Source organism: Halichoerus grypus, chromosome 10 (assembly GCF_964656455.1).
Source record: "Halichoerus grypus chromosome 10, mHalGry1.hap1.1, whole genome shotgun sequence".
NCBI classification, from domain to species: domain Eukaryota; kingdom Metazoa; phylum Chordata; class Mammalia; order Carnivora; family Phocidae; genus Halichoerus; species Halichoerus grypus.
Window position 1 is genome coordinate 108,439,052 of NC_135721.1, and position 25,738 is coordinate 108,464,789.

General features: G+C 44.0%; 1 protein-coding gene and 1 pseudogene across 1 annotated transcript in view; both read right to left on the minus strand.

Annotated features, from left to right (window-relative positions):
- CDS2 (CDP-diacylglycerol synthase 2) overlaps positions 1 to 24,390 on the minus strand; it is a 64,920-nt gene extending 40,530 nt beyond the window's left edge. Inside the window, exon 1 of the mRNA XM_036093149.2 lies at positions 24,132 to 24,390. Coding sequence (XP_035949042.1) covers positions 24,132 to 24,188 — 57 coding nt within the window. The 5' untranslated portion in view covers positions 24,189 to 24,390. The remainder of the gene's footprint in view (positions 1 to 24,131) is intronic.
- LOC144379380 (ATP synthase F(0) complex subunit C2, mitochondrial pseudogene) lies at positions 8,857 to 9,259 on the minus strand (annotated as a pseudogene).
- Positions 24,391 to 25,738: the final 1,348 nt, after the last annotated feature.

The following is a 25,738-nucleotide window of genomic DNA, read 5'->3' on the forward strand; positions in this document are numbered from 1 at the left end:
ATTCTAAAATCTCTACTACTTAAAACTGTACATGCCTTAAACCATTTGTCTACTGACAAAATGATAGCATTCAAGAACCAATATGTTTTGGTAATATTGATAAATATGTTTGGGTCACCGTTTGTATGTTTTCACTGGACACACAAACTAATCACAGCGATTCCCTGTACTTCTTCTGGAGCCCCCAGGAAGAAGGCATGACCTTGTCCATGGGATTTTCACCTGCTGGAAAATCTTACAACCATGTGAAGCCTGAAAACAAAAGCAATGTGAAAGAGTGTGACCAAGGCTTGGTGACATTTGAGCCCCTAGATTTTTTTTTTTTTTTTGAGCCCCTAGATTAAATTAGGTCTGAAGCTGGAATTCCCATGGTCTTTAAGTTACATGAGCCAATGAATTCCTTTTTCATCAAATTTGAGCAGCTTCCTGTGTTTACAACTAAAATAGTCTTAGTTTTCTTCCTTTCCAATCACATCTTTTCTGTTCTTCTTCCCCACACTTCTTAAATGCAGGTTGTGTTTGTACCTCGTATCCTTAGTGAGTGATCCACTGCCATCAGCCTCTCTTCTTTGGACTCATCCTCCATAACACTAGCTATGTCCTCTCTCCCAAGCTACAGCACTATATATCAACCTGCCAATAAGACACTTCGATGTCCAACCAGCACCTCAAACTTGATAGGTCCAAATTCATCACCTCCTTTCTAACCCACACAAGCTCTTCCTTCTGTTTTCCTTCAAGACCCTAATTTACCTGAGATGCACTCCATGGGGAACACTGATCTTCACCACTGTCTCCAACCCCCTGTTGAAAACCACAGGCCCCAAATGGCATCACTTACACCAACTTCCCAAATTAGAGCTTAACATCGAATCTAATTGCAGTTTCAACTTCCCCCAGAAATGTAGTTTTAACTGGTTGGTCAGGAATTTTTAATCAGTGCTGGTAGGTCTGCCACATGGACCCTCTCTATCCCCCAAAGGAAGATAAGGTAATCTGCATGAGAAGACCCCCAGCTTCTCTCCCCTTGCCTGGAACAATCCTTTTGCTAGTAACTTTCTTCCAACCCCAGCCCCCATAAAAACCTTCCATTCCATACAACTCCTCAGAGCTCCCCTCTGCTTGCTAGATGGAATGCTGCCCGATTCATGAATCATGTAATAAAAGCCAATTAGATCTTTTTAAAAATTTACTTAGTTTAGGGCGCCTGGGTGGCTCAGTTGGTTAAGCGACTGCCTTCGGCTCAGGTCATGATCTGGAGTCCTGGATCGAGTCCCGCATTGGGCTCCCTGCTTGGCAGGGAGTCTGCTTCTCCCTCTGACCCTCCCCCCTCTCATGTGCTCTCTCTCTCATTCTCTCTCTCTCAAATAAATAAAAAATCTTAAAAAAAAAAATTTACTTAGTTGAACTGTTAACACCCCCCCACTACACACACACACACACACACACACACACACACACACCCCTCATCAGTTCTCAAACTAAAGACCCTCTTACTACAGGGTCTTCCCTTATTCCCATTCCCACTGCTAGTAACCTTGCTGACGTCTGCATGTCAACCTTTCTCTACTACACTGGCCTCCCAATTGGTTCTCCACCAACTCCTCCCTTCTCTAATTTATTCTGTACACAGTCCCAGATTAATCTTCATAAGGCACAGCTCTGATTACACCCCTCCTCCACTCATTTTTGCCTAGTGAATTAAAGATAAACTACCTCCATTCCAGGCCCTTCACACCCTGCACACACCACATGCTCCATCCAAGCACAACTAACTACCCGTTGGCCTTGATTACATCCCACCCTTCCTTCTTCTCCCCCTTTGCTCCTTGCCTTTTCTCCTTCTTGCTCATGCTTCAAGTCCCACCTTAGAAACCACCAAGACTCAAGGAAGGTCTTTACTGATTCTCATCTGTAGCAGACAGGAATAAAAAATGGCCCCTCCCTCAAAATAAATTGACCTAAGAATCTGTGAATATTACCTTACATGGCAAAAGAGTAAATATTCGGGGCGCCTGGGTGGCTCAGTTGTTAAGCATCTGCCTTCAGCTCAGGTCATGATCCCAGGGTCCTGGGATCGAGCCCCGCATCGGGTTCCCTGCTCTGCAGGAAGCCTGCTTCTCCTTCTCGCACTCCCCCTGCTTGTGTTCCCTCTCTCGCTGTGTCTCTCTCTGTCAAATAAATAAATAAAATCTTAAAAAAAAAAAAAAGGAGTAAATATTCCCTTATATGTGTGACTGAATTAAGGGTCCTGAAAGGAGGCGTATCCTGGATTATCCAGTTGGCCCCTAAATGCAATCACCTGTATCCTTATAAGAGGGAGGCAGAGAAAAATTGGACACACAGAGGAGAGGCAATCTGAAGAGAGCACTGACAGAGATGTAGCCAAAAGCCAAGGAATGCCAATAGTCACCAGAAGCCGGGAAGAGGTGAGGCATGGATTCTCCCCTAGAGACTCTGAAAGGAATGCAGGCCTGCCATCACTTTCATTTCAGCCTTCCAGCCTCCAGAAGTGATAGAATAAATTACTGTTGTTTCAAACCACCCAGTTCCTGGTAATTTGTTAGAACAGCCCCAGGAAACTAACAGATCATCCTTCCCACTGGCTTTATCTCCTACAAATAAAGTTCCCACAGGATGTTACTTACACTTCTCTCACACCATTTTTTGCCCATTGGTATTTTTTTTTTTTTAAAGATTTTATTTATTTGACAGAGAGAGACAGCGAGAGCAGGAACACAAGCAGGGGGAGTGGGAGAGGGAGAAGCAGGCCTCCCGCCGAGCAGGGAGCCTGATGTGGGACTCGATCCCGGGACCCCAGGATCATGACCTGAGCCGAAGGCAGACGCTTAACGACTGAGCCACCCAGGCGCCCTGCCCATTGGTATTTATGTTAAGAGGGAGCCTGCCATAATCTGATTTGATTTCGAGCTCATCAAAAGTAGGGACTGCATTATTCATCTTTGTTTTATCTTGAATGCCCCTTGCCTTAAATCTAGTAAAAGCTAAATAAGTGTCTTTTTAAAACTCATTGAATTTTAATGTTGGTGTTTTTTTTGTTGTTGTTTTGTTTTGGTTTTTTTTTTTTTTGAGAGAGAGAGACTGAGAGTGCACACACAGGAGTGGTGGGGAAGGGCAGAGGGAGGGAAAGAAAATCTTAAGCAGGCTCTATACCCAGTGCGGAACCCGACCAGGTGGGGCTCAATCTCATGACCCCGAGAGATCATGACCGGAGCTGAAATCAAGAGTTGGACACTTAACTGAACCGCCCAGGTGCCCCAAAATTCATTAAATTTTAATCAAATTCATCAACCTTTATTTACAAAGCCTAGAATAATGGTGTGCCAGCATCTGTATGAGGAAGACCACCCTAGAGCTACAGCTATACAAATCCAACTAATGACTAAAAGGGCTGCATTTTCAGCCTTTTCCCAAAGGTTAAAATGACTGGGGCCAGGGAGCCTGGTGAGGGAGACCCCCGGGGGCACCCATAAAACCCAGAGTTGGGTCATGAGCTGTATTTGCAGACAGTAATTAATGTTGCCAGGAATAATGACTAAGTGGGCAGAGTAAAACCTTTCAGAGCCCTAAATGGTTCAGTCCTGCCCTACAAAAGGTATAAGTCTCTGCACATTTCCCTTGAGTAATGGAAAATGCTCCAGGAAGAGTAAGAACACATCTGTCCTTTGAGCCAATCAGATTCATTAACGGAAGGGCCCTTCTAATACTAACACTTCAAAATGCTACCCTCGGGGCGCCTGGGTGGCTCAGTCGTTAAGCCTCTGCCTTCAGCTCAGGTCATGATCCCAGGGTCCTGGGATCGAGCCCCGCATCGGGCTCCCTGCTCTGCAGGAAGCCTGCTTCTCCCTCTCCCACTCCCCCTGCTTGTGTTCCCTTTCTCACTGTCTCTGTCAAATAAATAAACAAAATCTTTAAAAAACAAAATGCTACCCTCATATTAAAAAATACCTGCTTTGTTCTCCATAACATCACTACCACCTGAAATTATTACACATTTGTCTCCCCCACTGGAACACAAAGTCCACGTGGAAGGGACCTGGGTTATTCACTGCGACATCCCCATGGCCTATATACAAGGTCCCCAATACAGGTTTCTTCACAAAGGGAGGAAGAGAGAGAAGATGACAGGTTAAGGAACAACTAAGGAGCTCTCCACTCCTGAGTCTGTAGGTTAAAATGGCAAGCATAATTTCTCACAGAGCCAGCCACTCTGCACAAAATGGCACCAGCTCACAGCATTCACCCAAATTTGCAAATTCCGTAAGTGGAAGGAATGAGAAATTCTTAAGAACATTCTAAGGATGAGACATCAAAGATCCAGAACCAAGGTGCATAGCAGAATGAGAAAATAAGGTCCAGCAGCTGCTGACTGCTTTTCTGTCCAGCAATTTTGCAAAAGGGAAATACCTGCTTCCTGCAGCTTGGGCTTCCAGAAGCTAAGCCCCTGCCAAACTGGTTGTCACTCCATGCAAAGACAGACTGATGCATCATCCAAAAAAATTACTCACCATCTGTGTAACAAGCACAGCTGTAGTGGCCACTCCAGTCTTCACACTGTGGACAGGCTGGCTGTTGTCCCCACCCAACTCCATTTCAGCTGAGAAGTTGAGGTTTGGTGAATAGAATAAACTCTAACACCTCAGTTATCTGGTATTAAGGAAAAATCCACTAATCCACAGTGAAATTTCTAGATAACCAAAATGTACCTGCTTCATCAATTAAAAAAAAAAAAAAATGGCTTTCTTATAAATGTTCGGGGTTGCAAATCTTCTACCCAAAGATTATTATGCACCTCTGTAATGAGGACACTTATTTAACGACATCATCCTAGGGTTCCTTTGTTAAAAAACAAAATTCAGCTGAGTAAATTTTAAAGATTTTATTGGCTTTATTCAATGAGTCATGAATCGGGCAGAATCCCACCTAACAGACAGAAAGGAGCTCTGAGGAGCTGTACAAAATGAAAAGACTTTTATAGGCAGAAGTGAGTAGGAATACGGAAGTCATGCTAGGCCAAAGCAGACTGGTTACTGTGAGGTCATTTTCCTTTAGGGGATGACAGGGGTCTATCAGGCAGATTACCTAACTGGTGCTGTCAGATGACTTCTGACTAGTTTAAGATTCCATTTCTGGGAGAGCCGAAACTAATTATTAAGTTTCAGTTTGGTGATGTAAGGCTTAGCATAAGTGACTCCATTTGGGGACTGCTATCTTGTTTTCAATGCCTGGAATCTCTATTGTTCTGCCTGGGCAGGACTCAGGCACTAACAAATGAAGATGCTGTCTGCCCCAATAGTACAGACTTTGTGCTTAGTGCTCAAGTTTGAATCCCAGAGAATCCTCCCTCAGTCTCAGGCCACTGGCTATCCGCAGACCTGTCTTCAGAGTGTTTCCAAGCTGCCTCGCTCCCAGATAACTCTATCAAGGATGGAGAACTCAGATGGCCCAGGCTCTAAGAACTAGGCCTGACCTAAGAATGGACACAGCGAGTGAGCAATTCACAGTCCGAGAGGGTCCTCAGACTCGGTGCCCAAACAAGGGCTTCTAGGCATGCACTGTTAAACATCAGTCCCTGCTGTTCCAGAGCCATTTACTCCAAGAGGTCCTGGCTGCGAGCAATAAGCTCTCAACCAGAAAGGCTTGAGATTAACAGGACTGACAGGACACTTAGGCCCTGCAGGTAGGTATTCTGCAGCCTGAGGAGACATCGGGTGAGAAGAAATCTATCCACAGGCTTCTACACACAGAGAAGGAAATGCGAGTCAGCATGCTTTGTGGCTGGTGACAGTGGGGAGCTGTCTACACCTAGTCCAATTCATCTGTCACACCTGCATGCCATCTATGCACCTGTAGAGTTTCATTCTATTAGGGGGATGCAGAGGATGAATGCCATGAAAGCCTCCAAACTACATGACTTCCCAAAACAATATGCAAATGTATACTACTCACAGTCACAAAAACATTCTCAGTACTTAGGAATTGTAATATTGGAACTCACTAAAGCTACATTAATAATGAATATCAATCCCGTAAACACAAGTAAGAGTGAGTGGTAAACCAGACAAACAAAACAAAACAAAACAAAAGGCTGCAACCGACTTTCCAAAGAAGCAAGTCTATCTTAAGGAGAAGAATACCCCAGAAGAATGGGAAAGGGGGAACCGGTACTAGCTGTGTGATCTTAGGAGAGATTGTGTCACCTTCTGGGCCTCAGCTTTTTCATCTATAAGACAGAAACAACTCCTATCTCAGGGGTATTGGTGTTTTTCGAGCTGTGGATTGAAACCTACGGGGTCTTAAAATCAGTTCAGTGGGTCACAACTAGCAAAAAATAAAATAAAGTATGGTGCCAGAAGTCAGGCTACTTCTGAAAGGGGTACACATCATGTTAACATAATGTGGTACTTCAGTACTAGAAATAAATACTGACACGCCAATATTTTCTTTTTTGCTCTCCAATTCTAGTCACTAAGCTCAACAAATTCCTCCTGAAACCAGAGGCCTGATTCTCACTGCCTAGCCAGTTGTTAATCTTCACAGCTGACTTAGCACCACTCCACCTTCTGACAACCATATGTGCTAGGGACAGCCAAGTCTGACAGTAACCAGGAGCTTATGACCAAGTCAGCAGGAGGGCTGTGCCTTCAAGCTTTCTTCTCCCAGGGACAGTCAGTTTTGCCTCCCTGCCAGAAACCATCATGACAGATCAACACATATCCTTTACTGAATCTCGTGGGAGCTACAGAACTCCAAGTCAAGGAGCCCAACTCCAGAGACTCTACTTGCTGATGAGACAGCACTAACCAGAATTTGGACAGTCAATTTCCATGGAAGACTGGAGAGGGAAGGAAGATGAAGAAATGGGGTGCAGGAGCAGAGAGGGTTCCACGGAGAAGCTGGGGCTGAAGTGAGCATCAGTGGGTAAGGGCTCCATGCCACACAGGCCTCACATTGGTGCAGCTTCCAGGGCCTGTGCTGAGATGCCCCTGCTTCCAGCATGCAGGCCCCAAAGAACTCTGGGGCCACTACCCCACCTCCTCTCTCCAAGACAGGTGCAGAGTGAGGCATCAATCCCGAATATCAACGGGATTGATATTCATTATTAATGTAGCTTTAGAGGGAGAGCAGAATCAGGCAAGTGCTCTCCCACCCCCACAGCCTAACCCTGAGATGCTCACAGGTACTCCTGTGTTAGGGGCTCTTTGGCCAAGCCATGGAAGGAAATGACTATGGAGGCCAGGAAGGCAGAATGGCTAAAGCAAAGAGCATGGAACTCAGATTCAGCCTACCTGGGTTCAATTCTGACTTGAAGTTCAGGCCTTTTTGCTCATCCCTGTAAAATAGGAGCCAATACTTCTGATAATCCAGGAAGCCTGCCTCTAGATATATATACACAAGTCACCAGCTGGTCACTGCATGAGCAGGACATGTAATAACATCACAGCCCTGCTGAACAGCGCCCCCTGGCCCTCAAACACCTGCTAGGTGATCACTGCAGCGTGTCTATGAAAAATTAGATTTTCAGCTTCCTTACCTATTAAAAACAAAACAAAACAAAACCAAACCTCTTACAAGTCAATAAAATGTGGCCATGCCAACAGAAAAAAATCAGCGAGAGACAATTTGCCAAATACAAATAACGTGTATGCTTATTTAACCTCACTAATAATCAATGACATAAAAAATGGCCATAGAAGCCATATTCTCACATCAGACTGAAGAGATAAAAAGAACATTCACGGTGGACCAGGCTTGGAGAAAACCAGTACGCTTATACAGTACTCATGCAAATGTAAATTAGTACCACCTTTCTGAAAGGCAATTTGGAAATATGTATTAAGAAACTTTAAATGGTTCACATCTCCTCTGATCTAGTCATTCCTTGATGAGAAATATACCCAAAGTGAGTATCTAGAGAAATACCTCATTTACATGAGGATGTTCATCATGCCCTTATAAGAAGAAACAACTTATATGATCTACTTAACAAAGATAGGGAAAAACACCAAGCAGCCATAGAAAAAAGATTAGCAGGGCACAATAAAAATGTTAGCGGCAGTTATATTCTAGGTAGTAAAATTAAAGGTAGTTTAAATTTTTAAATATTTTCCATCACCTCCACATTTTCCACCAAACAAGTATTGTTTCCATACTTTAAAAAAAGTACCAAATGGATATATCTAAGCCTCTCAACTTCTCTGTGCTGACACCTTTACTGGCTTCCTCCTAAACTTTCTGGCCTGGCCCTCAGGCCTTCCCACTGGGACCCCTCACTTATTCTTGGTCCATCTTTCCAGACACATTCCTGCTCCTTCAGCTCAAATGTCACCACCCCACAAGCTCTCCCTCTGCCCCTGCCCAAGCAGTGCTAAACAAGTCAGAATGATGAGCAAGCCCTAGTCCCACATGGATAACCATAGGAGGCAACATGAGATTCTTCAAAGTAACCAAAACAACCAGCCCGAGGTCAGCTTCCCCAACCACATTATCTATACTGAACTTGTCAAAGCTAAGAGACATTTGTGATGAATGAAGATGGAAATCCTGGGCCAAATTTCCCTGGAAAAAAAAGGGGGCCTTGAAAAATCTCAAACCATCCTGGTTTTCCATCCCCTTTTTGATCCCCTGGACACTAAAAGCCTTTGGTTTTTCAACTTCAAATAATAGCTCATTCTTAGATTTTGGATTTTCTTTTATCTTATTAATACAGTATTTATTTGTCTTCCCTTTATCAAACCCTGAGGCAACCACTTTCCCCAGGCTGCCTGGGGAGGTATAAGAAAAGGAACATACAGGGCAGACGAGACACGGGAGAAAGATGGAGACACAGGTCCTTCACATAGTGAAGAGGATGAGAAAGGCCACCATCAGGCAAAAGAGCCCCATGGCCTCCAAGAGGGCAAAGTCCAGAATGGCGTAGAAGAGCTGTTGCTTCAGAGACAGGTTCCTGACATGACCAATGATGAAATTCCCAAACACAGTCCCAATTCCAGCCCCAGAGCCAGCCATCCCTACCGTGGCAGCCCCAGCCCCAATGAACTTCCCTTGAAATGGCTCTGGTTCAGCTGCGGCTGGGAATAAGTGAGGTCAGGGGACACGGGGCTGCCAAGCTGCTGAGGCTCTCATCTGTCAGTGTCTCCAGCGGTGCTAAAAGCACCGCTGGAGACACTGATCAGCTCAACAGCTGAGAGGTGCTCCTACCCAAGGGGGTGGAGAGGAACTTTGCACAGACATACATTTTCAGGGGATGAGGGGCTGCGGCAGGAGAACTGCTCCCAGGGCACAAAAGACAGAGAGCTCATATTTTGGATATTTTAAGACCAATGAGAAATGTAAGAGTCGTGTGTTAGAACACCAAACCCTGTAATCCGGATAATTCTTCCTGAGACCTAGGAAAGAGGATGTCCAACCACAGCAACTAGGAATCAAGCAGGACCCTCTAGAATGAGGAGATGTTGCTTGTCTGATAAAAAGCCTCTAGAAAAGGTTGATATCTCTGGAAGAAATGGTTCTTTGTCAGCAGTGCTCAAAATAGCTACTCTCCTGTAGCGTGTTTTCAACAGACCACTACGTGAAAATTGAAAATTCTCTGTACAGAGAATTCTGTGGAGCAGATAGGAGATAGAAATGACAACTGTTCAAGAGAAAACTGAGAGTCTGGATGACATCCCTGTGAAAAAACAAAGCCCATGTGGCCCCTGCTCTCCCAAAACTATAGGGGGTGACAGACGTCAGCCTCAACATGGCAGACTAGACTGCGGCGGGAGATTCTATTTAAAGTGGCCAGTGAAGGAGACCTTTGCACTTCTACAAACTACCCTCATACTCAAACAGTAGGATGGGACACTACACACCGACAGTCAAAGGGAACACAGAAGATTTATGATTTATGCCTTCAGAGGGAAGCCCCTGGAAAAACTGGCTAAAGGCAATCAGAATGGAGGCCGGCTGGTCAGTTCCCCTGAGCCTGCTTCCATATGTGACATAATGGTACCATTCCTCAACCGATTATTTTTCCACCAACGACCTCTTATTTAGAATACTATATATTATTATTTTGAAGACTGAATTTATCAGTAACTGATACATTTCTCCAAAGAGAAGTGCCCCATCACACTAAGAAACTAGCCATGGCCTCCTTGTTAGGCCCTTCAGGCAGCAGGAGAGAGCTGCCAGGACCTGCACCCCCGCCAGCAAGTGACTGTTCCAACATCTAGGGAATGTACTTTTCTGTTGCAATGGTGGAAAGAGGCTGCATGTGTGATGATTTTTATCTGAAGTCATCTAGTTAAAGCAGCACCACTGCTGGCTATCTTTAACAGGTCATTTCCATAAAATTTCGTAAGAATTAAGATCATCATTTTAGGGGCATCCGGCTGACTCAGTCAGTGGAGCATGCAACTCTTGATCTCAGGGTTGTGAGTTTGAGCCTCATGTTGGGGATAAAGATGACTTTAAGAAAAGGGAGTTGGTGCCTGGGTGGCTCAGTCGGTTAAGCGTCTGACTCTTGGTTTTGGCTCAGGTCATGATCTCAGGGTCTTGGGAGCTACTGAGATACAGAGAGTTTTCTAGATATTATTCCTTTGCTTGCCAGACATTTATGGACCACCCACCAACAGATCCTCAAGGCCTGCGCCTGGAGGGTTCTCCCTCTAAGCCACAGGCAGCTACCCGTGCTTGATCCCTGCCCTACTTTCCCATCCTCGGACCTGTGAAACAGTCCCTCTTTTCTCCTTGTCTGGCTGTCAGTGAGCCGGCTGCCTACTACCACCAGAGGAGACCCTCGGCCACCACAGTTGGACATTTCTACTCTCCACCCTTGTCTTCCCACAGCTTTGCTTCTTCACTGCTTTGTAGAATGCCTGCCAATTTTTCATGGGTATCTTCAGGCCTTTGGAAGTGCTCAAAGTTCTCTGTCCCAACATCTATTCTCCTTTTCTTCCATTATAATAGGAACCCCAGGGCTTAGTCAAGCACATGGCCACCTAGAAAGGGCATTTTCCAGCTTCCCTTGCAGCCAGGCAAGGACATGTGACAGAGTTCTGACCAACAGGGTAGATGCAAAAACAGTGCATTTTCTAGGAAGAGTCCTTACAGGAAAGGAACAGGCCTTTTCTCTCTTTTTCCCTTCTTCCTGTCTGCTGGAATATGGGTGTGATGGCTAGAATTCTGCAGCCATCCTGTACTAGGGGTGGAAGTCACACACTCAGGATGATGGAACAGCCAGAGAGAAGGAACCTGAATCCTTGACATGTGGTTTTCAGTCACTTGCAGCTTAACAGGACAGCAACTAGTTTTCGGTACAGAAGCCTTAGACTTTGCAGTAATGTTTAAAGAAACAGGTTATAAACACACATAGTACTAGTTATTTCATAAGGTAACAGAGGCTTAAAAATATCATAAGACGGGAACTCCTGGGTGGCTCAGTCAGTTAAGCATCTGCCTTCAGCTCAGGTCATGATCCCAGGGTCCTGGGATCAAGTTCCACATCAGGCTCCCTGCTCAGCAGGGAGTCTGCTTCTCCCTCTGCCTGCCGCTACCCCTGCTTGCACTCGCTTGCTCTCTCCCTCGCTCTGTCAAATAAATTTTATTTATTTATTATTTTATTTATTAAAAGATTTTATTTATCTTTTAAAAATATATCATAAGAACTTAGCAAAATCCATAAAATGGGAAATGTATGAAGGTTTACTGTTCAGAAAAACTTAGGTCCTATCACCTTCTGAGATACCATCTTCCATGAAAAGATTTTTGGACCATTGTGGGAAATAACGTTGGCAAGGAAATAACATTGTCTGCTCCTCATTCTACTTGACCTCTCCATGGTACTTGACACAGCTGTTCTTTCTTCTCAAAAACTTGTTCTTTCAGGATCTGGTAGCACACCACCCTCTCCTGACTCTTCCCTGATCTCCTACCCAGTGTCCTCTCCTCCATCAGCCAACTCCAATCGAACACAGGTACTTCCCACGATCAGCTGTCAACTCTTGCCCTTCTTAATGTCAAGAGCGGAAGCCCAGAATTCAATCAAGAGGAACCATGTTTATCCTTCACCCCAAACACGGAACAACAAAAGTGTTGCAACAGGCTGCTTCTAATGTAAGATCAGCTCAGTCTCTCAAAACTGAAAATTTCCTGTTGATGAAAGCAGACAGAGCACATGCCTTTTGACCTCAATATCCCACTGAACTGAATGTCAATAAGCACAGTAAGGAATAAAACCATGGCCTTTTAGGCAGAAATAGTAAGGGACAGGGACCAACCACATACATGAGATTTCAAGAAATTTATAGATAACAAAGTAGATGGAAGAACTAAGATGGAGGAAAATAAAACAGAAAGTGTAGCCAAGAGCATATACTTCAGAAAGGCTCCAGAGAAAATAGAAGCCCTCTGCCCTCTGCTACCGTGGAGGAGTTCTGGACTGAGATCTGACATACAGGATGGTAGATGAGATTTAGGAGGTTCGGCTCCCCATCTGCTCAACCTGAAATGAAGCCTATCAAGCAGCAGGCCCCATCTAAGCACACAGAGGTCTCAGACAAATTCCCAGTCAGGAGAAAGGTAAGCCAAGACATTGCTGCTCATTCTTTCCTTGTCCAAATGGGAAAGCTTATTGGGGTTATCCTGCCCCCTTCAGCCTGACCCTCTTCCACAACTGTCCTTGAAGGGGAGAGGGATGGAAGATAACCTTTAGTGCATGGTAACCAGACCCAGTGAGACTACTGGACATCAAACTGCGATACAGAACTCTGGACTGCATTCAAGGACTAGCAACTGGATGGGCTTGGTGCCGCCTGCCTTGGGAGTAAGTGGTATGTTCTGCAAACTGGAAGAAAAGACTGGATCAAGCAAGCACACCCTGCAAACCCTCCCCAGTTAGCATTTTCCTGGGAAGACACACAAAGATTGTTAATATGCAAACTACATACAATGCACATGATCCTCAACATGATGTTTTCAGTCAATGTTTATATAGGAAACAAACATTTGTGTCTCAAAAATCCATTTGACTTTTTTTTTACAGACTTATTTATTTTTAGGGAGAGAGAGTGAATGAGAGCACGGGGGGGGGGGCGGGGGGCAGAGGGAGAGGGAGAATCTCAGACTCCCTGCTGAGCACGGAGCCCAACGCAGGGCTTGATCCCACAACCCTGAGATTACGACCTGAGCCAAAATCAAGAGTCAGACACATAAATGGCTGAGCCACCTAGGCACCCCCATTTGACATTTTTAACAAAACAATACATGGGGAAATTTTTGAGTTATATTCCAAATAACAGTGGGAGGACGTCAGAATCATTAAACAGATATCAAATCATTAGTCATAATTCAAAAGGAATGTATGGTCTTCAAAATTACTGGTATTTTGAGAGTGGTCACATTGGCAACATATGCTTTGTGAATATATGATAAGAGGCTTTCTTTTAGGAAAAAAAATGGCCTGATGTCTTATAGCACCATACAAAGAAATTTTTAACGTAACAACCAGGGGTATAATAAAGCTCTATTCTGTAGTTTTTCATCCTAAAGTATGGTCTACAAGAAGATGAAAGCTTGCCAGTTCAGGAAGCTCTACTACACCACCACCCAAACGTGACTGGGTTACCCAGTCTGACGATCCACTTGATAATGGATCCCATTATTAGGCTGACCATATAAGATATCCTCCAAACTGGGACACTGCAGAGCAAAGGAGAGTATCACCCACCTCATCCACATCCATTAGCAATGACTGCTTCAACCCTTCTCTTCCTTGGTGAGTAATACAGTTCATTAAGGCTGCAGTTCTTGCCTTTTTTTTTTTTTTTTTTAATCTCAAGGCCTCTTTACACTTTTTTAAAAAGATTTTATTTATTTATTTGACAGAGAGAGCGCGCGCACATGCACAAGCAGGTGGGGCAGCAGGCAGAGGGAGAGGACGAAGCAGACTCCCCACTGAGTTGGGAGCCTAACGCGGGGCTTGATCCCAGGACCCTGGGATCATGACCTGAGCCGAAGGCAGATGCTTAACTGACTGAGCCACCCAGGCGCCCCCCTCTTTACGCTATTACTGAAGATCTCAATAGTTGTCTATGTAAGTTACATTAATCAATACTTGCCATTATTAGATATTAAAACAAATTCCCAAAATATAAGAATACACAAGTGTGGCAGTTCCTCAAGAAATTAAACATAGAATTACCATATGATCCAGCAATTCCACTTTGGGGTCTATGCCCAAAATAACTGAAAGCAGAGATCCCAACAGATATTTATACACCCATGTTCATGGCAGCATTATTCACAATTTGGGTTGTTTGCAGGTTGGGGTTACTGCAGAGAACATTGCTTTCAATATTCTAGAACTTGTCTTTTAGTGAACATTATGAACATTATGCACAGATTTCTATCAGGTAATCACCTATGAATGTTCATAGGATTTGTATATACGTAGGTTTTATTTAAGATTTTATTTATTTATTTGAGAGAGAGCACGCACATGAGTGGGGTGGGGTGGAGCAGACAGAGAGGGAAAGAATCTCAAGCAGACTCTAAGCTGAGCGAAGAACCCAGCCCAACACGGGGCTCAATCTCACGACCCTGAGATCACGACCTGAACTGAAACCAAGAGTTGGACACCGAACCGACTGAGACATCCAGATGCCCCTATATATAGCCTTCAGTAAATATTTGCTAGTTTCCATAGTGGTTGTACCAGTTTATACTCCCACAAACAGTATATGAACTCCACATACTTGCCATCCCTTAGTATTTTCAGTCTTCTTAATCTTAGACATGCTGATGGGTGTACAGTGGAATCTCATTGTGGGTTTTAATTTGCACTTCCCTAATGACTAATGATGTTGGGCACATTTTCATATATTTACTGATCATATGAAGAGCCCATTTAATTGTCTTTTTTATATATTCATTTTGTAGGAATTCTTTACACAGATTCTGGATGAGTCTTGTGTCAAATATATTTTTTATATCTTCTCATCTGTAGACTTCCTTCTCATCTGTAGATTTCCTTTTCATTTAGTTCTTAATTTTAATGTAGCTCTATTTACCAACTCTTTCTTTTACAGTTAGTGTTTTCTTTATTAGGGGCTTTTAAAATATCACTATGCCATTATCACACCTATAAAAATTAACAATTCCTTTATATTAAATTTCCAATATTTGAATTTACCCAAAATTTTCAATTTTTTTCATAGCAGTTTGATTGAATCAGGACCCAAATAAGGTCCTGAAATCATTAATATACCTTAAGTCTTTTAATGTGTAGGTTTTATCATATCTCTTGCTCCCGCTTTTCTTAAAATGGGGCAAGATGTCTCCTTGCCACATATTTTCTAAAGTAACCAGGTCATTTGTCCAGTGGTGTTTTTCAATGTGTTCTCCTGTCCCTTGAATTTCCTGTAAACTAGCACTTAGAACTAAAGTATTGATCAGGCTCAAGTATGATTTTTGGACAAGATTCCTCCTCTAATTTGTACCTCCATCAAGAGATACACAATATCTGTTTGTCTGATGGTAGCAGCATTGATGGTTATGGTCTCGTTCTATCAATTCAATGGGGAGTATATTATTTTTTCATTTATTCTATAAAGAGACACTTCTAATCAAATATTTGGTTACTCTAAGGTACAGTTCCTATGGGAAAAGCATGATAATGTCTCAGAACAACCTCTTTCTAAGCCCCATTATTTAGAGGAGAAAATTGAGGCAAATTATTGGGGGAGCCAGGTTACAAACCAAGCAGTCCAACTAGAAGTCTGTGCTTGTAACCACTAGGCTATAATAATGCCTCTTCTAAAATCAGGAAACAAGTGAATACTCAGTATGTCTTTGTGGGGAAGGAGAGACCACAAAGATAGACACTCTCATGCAGTTAGGGTGGCTACAAATTTACAGCAGGAAGGAAATATATTAATTGTATCAAAAGCTTAGACAATGTACATCCCTTTTTAAATCAGCAGTTCTAAACATAGAACTTATCTAAGGATATGCATGTCCAGAAAGCGTTTTTTGTGTTTTGTTTTATTTCAACAAGGGTATTTCCTGCAGCTTGCTTATAAGAGCAAAACACTTAAACAACTTAAAAGCCTGACTGGTTCAATAAGTTGAGGTACAGAAACACAATGAAATGACACATAGACATTAAAAATGATGCTGGTTATGTATTTACAGACTTGAACAATGTTTAGGGCATATCCTTAAGTAAAAAAAATGAGTTATAAAACAGTAGTATACATAGTACATGAATGTGCAGTGCATATAAAAAGAAAGGCTATGCACCAAAACATCAACGACAGTGGTTCTCTCTCAATGGCAGGCTTGAGGTGATTTCTTTTCTTTTTGGTGTTTCTACAATGAGTATCTCTTTTTTTTCATCTGTTTCTTTCATAATAAGAAAAAGTTTGAAAAACTGCTTATAAAGAACTTAAAGAACCTTAACGATGTGGGAAAATGCTTCTGAGAGCATAAAAAGGCAAGCTGTCAGATCATACATGGTAACTACTATTACAGCTGTGCTCAACCACATGCATTTGAACAATGGTTGTTTCTCTGCATGATGGGATTGTTGGTGGGTTTCATTCTCATATGTATACATTTCTGCGATTTCTACAATAAATATATGCCTGATGAAGTAACGAGATGGAGAAGAGCTAAAACAGATTTTGAGAAAGTAAGATTTAAACAGGTAGAGGTAGGGAGAGGGGTGACAGAGAAAAAGCACAATTCAGGAGGTGGAAACAGCAAGAGCCAAGATTGATATCACAGGGGTACCAAGCAAGAGGAGGGACTGGGTAAGAGAGAAGACTTTATAGTCTTCTACAGCCAGAATTCTTTTTTCTTTTTTCCCCTCTAATTAGTAGGGTGATTCCAGAGCTGTCAGAGGATAGAAAGGACAGATGAACTAGAAGTGACTGAGTACAAATCCTGAAGGGATGGAGCTCACTTAGAGGGTTCTCAGTAGTGCTGAACTATGTGAAATATGCAAGAGCAACAGGTAAGGAATCCAGGTAACACCTGGTTAGAACCTGTGACCTGGACGGGGTGAGGGAGCAGAAGACACAGGGACCAATGGACTTAACCTAGAGCCACTTAGAGATCTGATTCTACTTGCAGAGGAGACAGAAAGAGGGCCAATGTCTAGAAGAAGAGAAGTCAGATTTGAGATAGTCACTGGTTGAGGGATATGCACCAAGGAATGTCCTGAACATCACTGAAACCACCAGGACTAGCAGGACATAGATTGTGGGGAGGAGGCTCTGAGAATCGCCCACTGAGGAATCTGGGGTCAATGACAGAAATCCTCTCACCATCAGGCACCCAGGAGCAGAGAGTATTGCCAGTAAATCCCACGTCTCAACGGCTCTTTCTTTTTTTTTTTTTTTTTTTAAAGATTTTATTTATTTATTTGACAGAGAGAGACACAGCGAGAGAGGGAACACAAGCAGGGGGAGTGGGAGAGGGAGATGCAGGCTTCCCTCTGAGCAGGATGTGGGGCTCAATCCCAGGACCCCAGGATCATGACCTGAGCCGAAGGCAGACGCTTAACGACTCAGCCACCCAGGCGCCCTCAACGGCTCTTTCAAAAACACAGCAGAGTCTTCACAGAGAAGCCCCAGGCTGGCCCTCTGGTGACCCTAATACAAAGGACTTGGTGCCAAACGGTAATAAAAGGACATCTGACTTTGGAAGGACATATCAGGTCCTGCACCAAGAGCAGGTACTCACGAGCACCAGAACTTGGCTCAAGAGGCTGCGTCTGCGGAGCACTACGGAGGAGGGGAGGTGCAATTCACAGCATACCCTTTGCACCTTTCAAATTCTGAACCATGCACTGCCAGTCAAAATGACACAACGAAGTTTAACTTTCTTGAAAAGGTCACTCAACCTAGTGGGCCCTATGCCATCCCCACTGTCGGGGCAAATGGCATGGGAACAAAGATTGGAGACTGGCAGGGTGAGCTGCCTAATGGATCCAGCCGACCATCGCTGGCGCCACACCACCATGCCACAAGGCTTGGAAGGCAAGAACTCTGCCCAATGCCAGGAACAAATTCATATTTTTCCAAGTTGACCCTGGCAAAAATACTCATCATGAGTCAGGGTCTTTAGGTCTCTTTCACAAACCAGAGGCAGCATAGCACATGAAAGGCTGTGCTTTCTCACGCCCAGCAGTCTCCAGCATGGGTCAGGAAAGGCAGGGAGACTGTCACAGCACGGGGAACACGAAGCCGTGTGCAGCAGTTACTCCACATGCCTACTGGAAATGCAAACGAGTTCAGTATACTCCACCTGGGTGGATCCTAGAATAGATGGAAGAGCACACAAATCAGAAACACAGTAGTCCCCTTATCTGCAGTTTTGCTTTCCCAGGCCCCAGTTACCGGCAGGCAGCTGGGGTCTGGAAGCAGGTGATCCTCCTAAGGTATCGTCAGAAGGTCAACAGTAGCCAACCTCTAAGTCCCAGCGCCTACATCACTGACCTCACTTCATCTCCTCACATAGGCATTTTATCATCTCACATCTTCACAAGAAGGGCGAGTACAGAACAATATTTTGAGAAAGAACACACTCACATAACTTTTATTATAGTATATGGTTGTACTTATTCTATTTTAATGTTGTTGTTCATCTCTTACTGTGCTAATGTGCAAATTAAGATTTATCACAGGCATGTATGTATAGGAAAAAACACAGTGGATATAGGATTCGGTACTATCTGCAGTTGTAGGCATCCACTGGGGTCTTGGAACATATCCCCTGCAGATGGGGGGGAGGGTTAACTCTATTGATGCTCACATTCTTTCAAACAGTTTAAAGGATGATTACTTGCATCCTTTTGCAACTGTGAAATTAGCTACAAGATTCATTTTTGTGCATTCAGTTATATTTCTTCAAATCAATGGAGAAAGAATGAAATATTTGGAGATTTGGAGCCAAAACTGGTATAAAATCCTGAACATTTTCTTCATGAACACAGACACCAGCCCTCCCTCAGAGCTAATAGAAACTGTATACAGCAGACATGGATTCAGTGAATGTTCTATGGAGAAGGTGTGTTGAATACTGAGTGACTGATCATTGCTGGAACAAACGGTTCTGACACTGAAAATCATCATCCGGAAAGCAGCCTCATGTGCAGCTCAGTGTGAGGAGCCCAACCACACTGGGAGTTCCTTTCAAAGATACCCAAATGGCTGCTCCCAGGAATGGACTTCAGAATATATAAACCACCAGTAACTGGGAAAACTGCACCTAATCAACTTTTTCTGCCAATTTTTTTTCCTCAGAATCTCCACATTTACTGAGAATTTGCAAACACACACACACACACACACACATATATTTTGAAAGATTCATTTGCTATTTTTCTGATTTTTACAGCCACATAAGAAAAATAGTTGCTATTTGGGTATATTTTTAAGGTCTGTAAATTAATTCCGTACCCTTGCAGGCAGCATTATGCAACATAATGAGACAAAAACCAGAAATAAGAAAACCATACTATGACCCATTCTGCCTCTAACAAGCTGTGTGACCTTGAGCAAGTAAACTCTCTGGGATATGGTATCCTATCAAATAATGACTTCTAAGATCTTTCTAGTTCTAATAACCAATGAGAACAATTTAACATTTTTAAAAGATATAAATTCTTCTAATGAAATATCACAAACGTGTACAAACACAAAACATTTCAAACAAAATCAGCTCTTTAAAAAAAAAAAAGATTTTATTTTTAAGTAATCTCTACACCCAACGTGGGGCTCAAACTTAAAATCCTGAGACCAAGAGTTCCATGCTCTACCAACTGAGCCAGCCAGGCACACCAAAATTAGCTTTTTAAAAAAATTAAAAAAAAAAAAACTAATTTTAAGTAGTCACAAAATGGGGAGTTGCGTTTTTAAACTTACACACTTTGATCAACATAAATAATAAAATTAAAATGGTGGGTTACGTGACAAATCTTGTACCTTCTCTCCCTGTTTAAGAACCATAGTCAAGGGCATCTGGATGGCTCAGTCGGTTAAGCATCTGCCTTCAGCTCAGGTCATGATCCCAGGGTCCGGGGATCGAGTCCTCCATCAGGCTCCCTGCTCAGTGGGAGCTCGTGCATGTGCTCTCTCTCTCTCTCTCAAAAATAAATAAATAAAATAAAAATTAAAAAAAAAAGAACCATAGTCAAGGTTTACTGATTTTTCAATACCCAAAGTATTTCTCAATAAGAAAAAAAGTTGAAATAGAGCATTTCTCCTACATCTGTAGTTTTATAGCTCTTAAAATAAGATTTCATTTTTTCAGTAATTCACTCTTAAAAATCAGAAAAACACTTTTAATTACTCACCACTGTCCCCAAATATATTATAGCTAATGCACTGAAGGGAAGATAATTGCATACAGCAATGCTGCTTCTACGGCTAAAGCCTGCCTATGATTCTGAACACCGAAAAATTGAGCAAGGAAATGAACTGAAAAGATAGGCCAGGGCGCCTGGGTGGCTCAGTCGTTAAGCGTCTGCCTTCGGCTCAGGTCATGATCCCAGGGTCCTGGGATCGGGCTCCCTGCTCCGCGGGAAGCCTGCTTCTCCCTCTCCCACTCCCCCTGCTTGTGTTCCCTCTCTCACTGTATCTCTCTCTGTCAAATAAATAAATAAACATCTTTTAAGAAATTTTTTTAAATTAAAAAAAAAAAAAAATCGGTCACAGAAGGCCAAGCCCTGTCTGTAACATTTTCCTTAAAAAGTGATGAATAGGGAAAAACTACTCCAAGCACTCATAACTTGATGATTTAATCATCTTACAAGAGTGGAAGGTGACTATTATTTTTTTCTATAAAACTGTATTTCAGCCAGAAACAACCTTAGCTCATATATTATCACAATGTGACAATTCCTGCCCTACCTATGTAACATGCATATTCATTTAATCCACAGGAATATCCTCTGAAGCACATGCTACTTTATCACCTCCATTTTAGGGATGGACAAACAGAGGCTTTTACAAGTGCCTTGCTCAAAGTTACACAGCTGGTAAGTGGCACAGTCCTTGCTCCTAACGACTGTCTTCAGTTAAACTTTAAACTCTTCTTTCTAAATGGTGTCACTATTTCCTTCCCATGCTGGCTTCATCCATCTACAAAGGAAGCCTTGAAATAAGTAAAGCTCTAATTTAAGTAGCACTCCAGCACCTAAATACAGCAGAGCCTTCACTCTAACCTCCAAAACAAGTCTCCTGAAATGCCAAACCCAACATAAATTTTAAGATGACAATCTTTTGGCCCATGTTTCATCCTTTTCTTTCCTAACCTCCATTGGAAAAACATGGTTGGGCAGAAAGAGGATCACTCTCAAAGCTTAAATTCCAAGTTTCTTAAATTTGGCAACAATACTGTGCTTTGGGACTTTAAAATTATAAGCACGGTTCCCAGTAGAAAACATTTCCTTTATTAGCAATTGGCTTTGAAAATTCCATTCTAGGATGCTAAATATAACAAAATACCTTCTGACTTCTAATAAACACATTCTCCAGATTATTTTGAAACTAATGATTACTTACTTACAAAACAATTTTGCCACAACCATTAAGCAAATGGAACATTTTAAAGAATCTTTCAAATGTGTTCCACTTCTTTTAATGAACTGACCTGGTATTATTTTCTGAATTCTTCTACTATGAAATAAGAAAGTTCTCATTTCGCAATTCATTTCTTTAAAGAGATAGCCTTGTTTTATTCTAATTTTCTTTTTTTTTTTAAGATTTTATTTATTTGACAGAGAGAGAGATAACAAGAGGGAGAGCACAAGCAGGGGGAGTGGCAGGCAGAGGGAGAGGGAGAGGGAGAAACAGGCTCCACACTGAGCAAGGAGCCCGATGTGGGACTCGATCCCAGGACCTTGGGATCATGACCTGAGCTGAAGGCTGATGCTTAACCACTGAGCCACCCAGGAACCCCTATTTTATTCTAATTTTCTTAGGTTTTAACAGAAGAATATCAGCAAAGCCAGAATCATGAAAATAGGTTTTTCAAACTATGAAATAGAGTAAATATTTTTAAAGATTCTATACATTCATCAAAGGCACATAAAGCATTTCACAGTTCTTAAAATGTATCTTTATTATTAAAAATACCATACATGGTAGTTCAGAAATACTGAGTGATGGGGCAGGGGAGGAGTTGAGTGCCCTGTTCTGGGTTAATGGACTACATCAATCAGGTTTTTAACCGAATGCAGTAGCTGCTGTGTTTTAGGGAACAGGCACGTAGTGGAGCTCACAACCCCAGGCATTCTGTCATTGTATAAGTGGTTCAAGTGCAGTTGTAAAAATTTAAGGTACCTTTAGCTGGACAGCTCCTCATGTTCTCCCTACCTAAAACATGGGAATGAGAAAGTAATTAAGACTCAACTGGCACTTTTTCTCTGGGAGATGGATCCAAGGAATTGAGTGGTAAAAACTTTCACCTCACAATCCCATGGAGTGTGTGTTTTTGTTTTCACCAGTAAGTATGTCTAACCATTACAAATAGCTTTTCAAAAAATACAGCCCACTGGTTATCGTGCCTTCTTTTGTCTCCCTCTCTTCACATCTTTTAGGCCACAAAGTCCCTTAACATTAAATCTTAAACAGGGCTACACAACCTCTATACATCTAAATATTCACCAACTAGTATATGCAGGGTAGGGCAGAGTTCTTTCAGGCCCAACCAGGATATTTAATGGGAAGATAAGAGATTTCAAAGTACCATTTCTCCGCAAGTGACTCCTAAGCTTGCACTGGAACCCTGAATTTTCTCCAAAATTTATTCTAAAAATTAATATGAAGAGTTCTCCTTGAATGATCCAGTGTCAACAGCAGTAACAAAAAACTTGTTTAACACCCTATTATCTTTCACCCCCAACATGTGTTCTAGTATAACTGCTCTGTCGACACCCTGTCCCCAGATTTTGTGCTTTCTTCCTTCCTGGTGTTTCCCTGACGTTCCTTTCCTCCAGTTGTCAAAACCTGCAAGCTACATACATAAGTGGGTGCTGTAGGCCTGGTGTAGGACAACAGGAACTGGTGGCAACAGTCCTCAGCTCCAGCCCCATGTTAATCAGGTGGGACTATGATGGCAGATCTTCCAATTATCCACATAGGCCTGAAATTCAGACTGTTAGGAGAAACGTTCTGGTTTTTAAAATAGCATGTGACCAAAGAAAACATGTGCAGGTCACCCGTTGGCAACCCCCAAGTTAACCAGCGTCTTCCATTCTGACACAGTCTCCCTCGGTCCATTCTACACACCACTGCCAGATCCATTCACCAAACACACTGCTCCTGAAGCTCGAAACATTACCGCCAAGCCCCAACCCTTACGCTGTCATTCACCGAACCAACCACTCTCCACCTTCCTCAACTCCCCTACACAAATCTTTCACTTCAATGAAAGGTGTCTACCCCCCTCATCCCTCACCCCCCAACCAGCTGCGTCCCCGCCAAGATGGCCTCTTTTTTTTTACCTTCCTGCTCTACCCCATCAATGCTCACACTTGAAGCAGGAAACCTATACTGGGAGTACACCTTCCAACACCTGCTGACGACGTGACTCAAGAGACCTCTCTGCTTAATTTAAAATCAAGATTTCACTTTCAAGAAAGAACTGAAATCTCCTAAGAGGCAAATCCCATGGCCTTGTCTTGATAGCCGCCTCCTCGCCCAAATAATATTTTAAAGGGGAGCAGAGAGCTTTAGACTGGCTCAGATGAGTCTCCTGCTAAAGAAGGCTTTGCGGGGTCCCGATGTCTCCACACCAGGAAGGCCTCGGGGAGGTGGGAGACTGGAAGGGGACCCCAATCAACCCTGCGAGACAAGTGGCCCCGCGCAACCTCCCGCGCGCTCCTTCCTGCGCACGGGAGATGCCACCCCCAACCAGACCCCAGAGCCGGGGTTCCGACCTACCGCCCCCTCGTGCGCGCTCCGCCGAGGCCCCCACCCAAAGACCCTCGGCGCTGCCCGGGGCCGCTGTCGGCGGCGACAAAGGGTCAGAGAGCGAGACGACACCCCTGCGCGCGGCCCCCGCGAACCTCCGGGGGCGCCGCTGCCCGGCCGCGCCAACCCCGACGCCGCCGCTACCTTGTCCTCGGGCGGCGCGTCCGGCTCCCGGACCGCCCTCTGCCTCAGCTCGGTCATGCTTGCAGACCCCGGCGCGACGTCGCGGCAGGCGAGCAGCGCAGCCGCCGGAGCGGGCAGCTCAGCGCGGGTAGGCGCGGACTCCGCTCGGCCGGCCCCGCCCCGCCTGAGTGGCTCTCAGGACCCACCACAGCCCGGCCGCCGGCCGTGGAACTCGGCCCCGCCCAGCGCCGCCGCCGCCCTTTCACCCGGGCGGAGCACGATCGGCCTGTTCCAGCACCGGCCCCGCTCTCTCCGCTAGGGAGGAGGGCCCCGGAGCAAGCGCGCACGCGCACCGCCGCCATCACGACCGCAGTGATCCACCAATGGTGAAAATCCATCAGGGAGGAGGAGTTGTGGGGGCGGGGCGGAGCGGAACGGAGAAGCGTGCATTGGACTAGCTGCGTGAGGAGGCGGGAAAAGGCGTGTGTTTCCGAAGGAGACTAGCCAATGGGAGCTCCGGCTTGGCACCGGACGGCTGGCGCTGGCGCCCGGAATCCCAGAAGTAAAGTAAGTAGCTGGGGGCGAGAGGCGGTGTCCTCCAAGGTCTAACCTGGAGGAAGCTTGGTACTCTCGGCTTCGTGTCCTCCATAGCCAGGGCTTGCCCCTCACGCATACAAAGCAGACATTTGTTAGGCCCTGAAGTGGAAAACCCTGGGGATCCCACCTGTGTAAGAGGAGAGACTCACGTGATAAGGAAGTGAAACCCAAACTTTAGTCGGCTTTGCTTTGCCAAGTACTTATTAATTATGCTAGCCACTGAACTAAATAATCGCTTTATCTCATTTATTCTGCCGGGAAGTAGATACGATTTTTATTTTACAGATAAGATCTTCCACGGTTTTTCAAATTTCTTTTCTGGACTGTTGAAAGACCTTCTCTTGGACAGGAATGCTGCCTGCTTCGTTCATAGTGGATGTTCACTGTGTACCTGACATATCCTAGTACTTGAATGGATTTAAACATTCTCCTAAAGGAGGGGCACCTGGGTGGCTGAGTCGGCTAAGCGACTGCCTTCGGCTCAGGGCAGGATTCCAGGATCCTAGGATCGAGCCCCCGTTGGGCTCCCTGCTCGGTGGGGAGTCGGCTCTTCCCTCTCCCTCTGCCCCTCCCCCCCGCTCATACTCTCTCTCTTGCTCTCTCTCAAATAAAATCTTAAAAAAAAATTATCCTAAAGGAAAATTATTCAACCAAGGTCTCATAACTACAAAGTGCCCACTAGAATTAGAACACAGATCTGTTACCAAAGCCTACGATAACCATTGTACGTACTACCTGCCTTCCTAAATTCGTTAATACCTGTGTTATTCAAACATTGCCTTCAGCGGTCCCTATTCTCTGCTTTGTGAGTGATGTAAAACAAGTATGAAATGAGGTCCCTTCCCCTAAGCATACTGTAATTTAACAAGGAAACTTGCACATGTAGGAGTTGCAATTTCGTGTTAGCAATTTTGACCTTAGCTGTGGGTTCTAGGTAAAGTAGTGAGAACTCTGAGAAAGGCATTCTATTTTCTTGATTTCTATAAGTATATTCCCAAGCTTCTGCAACAGTGCTTCACAGTGACGGTGAA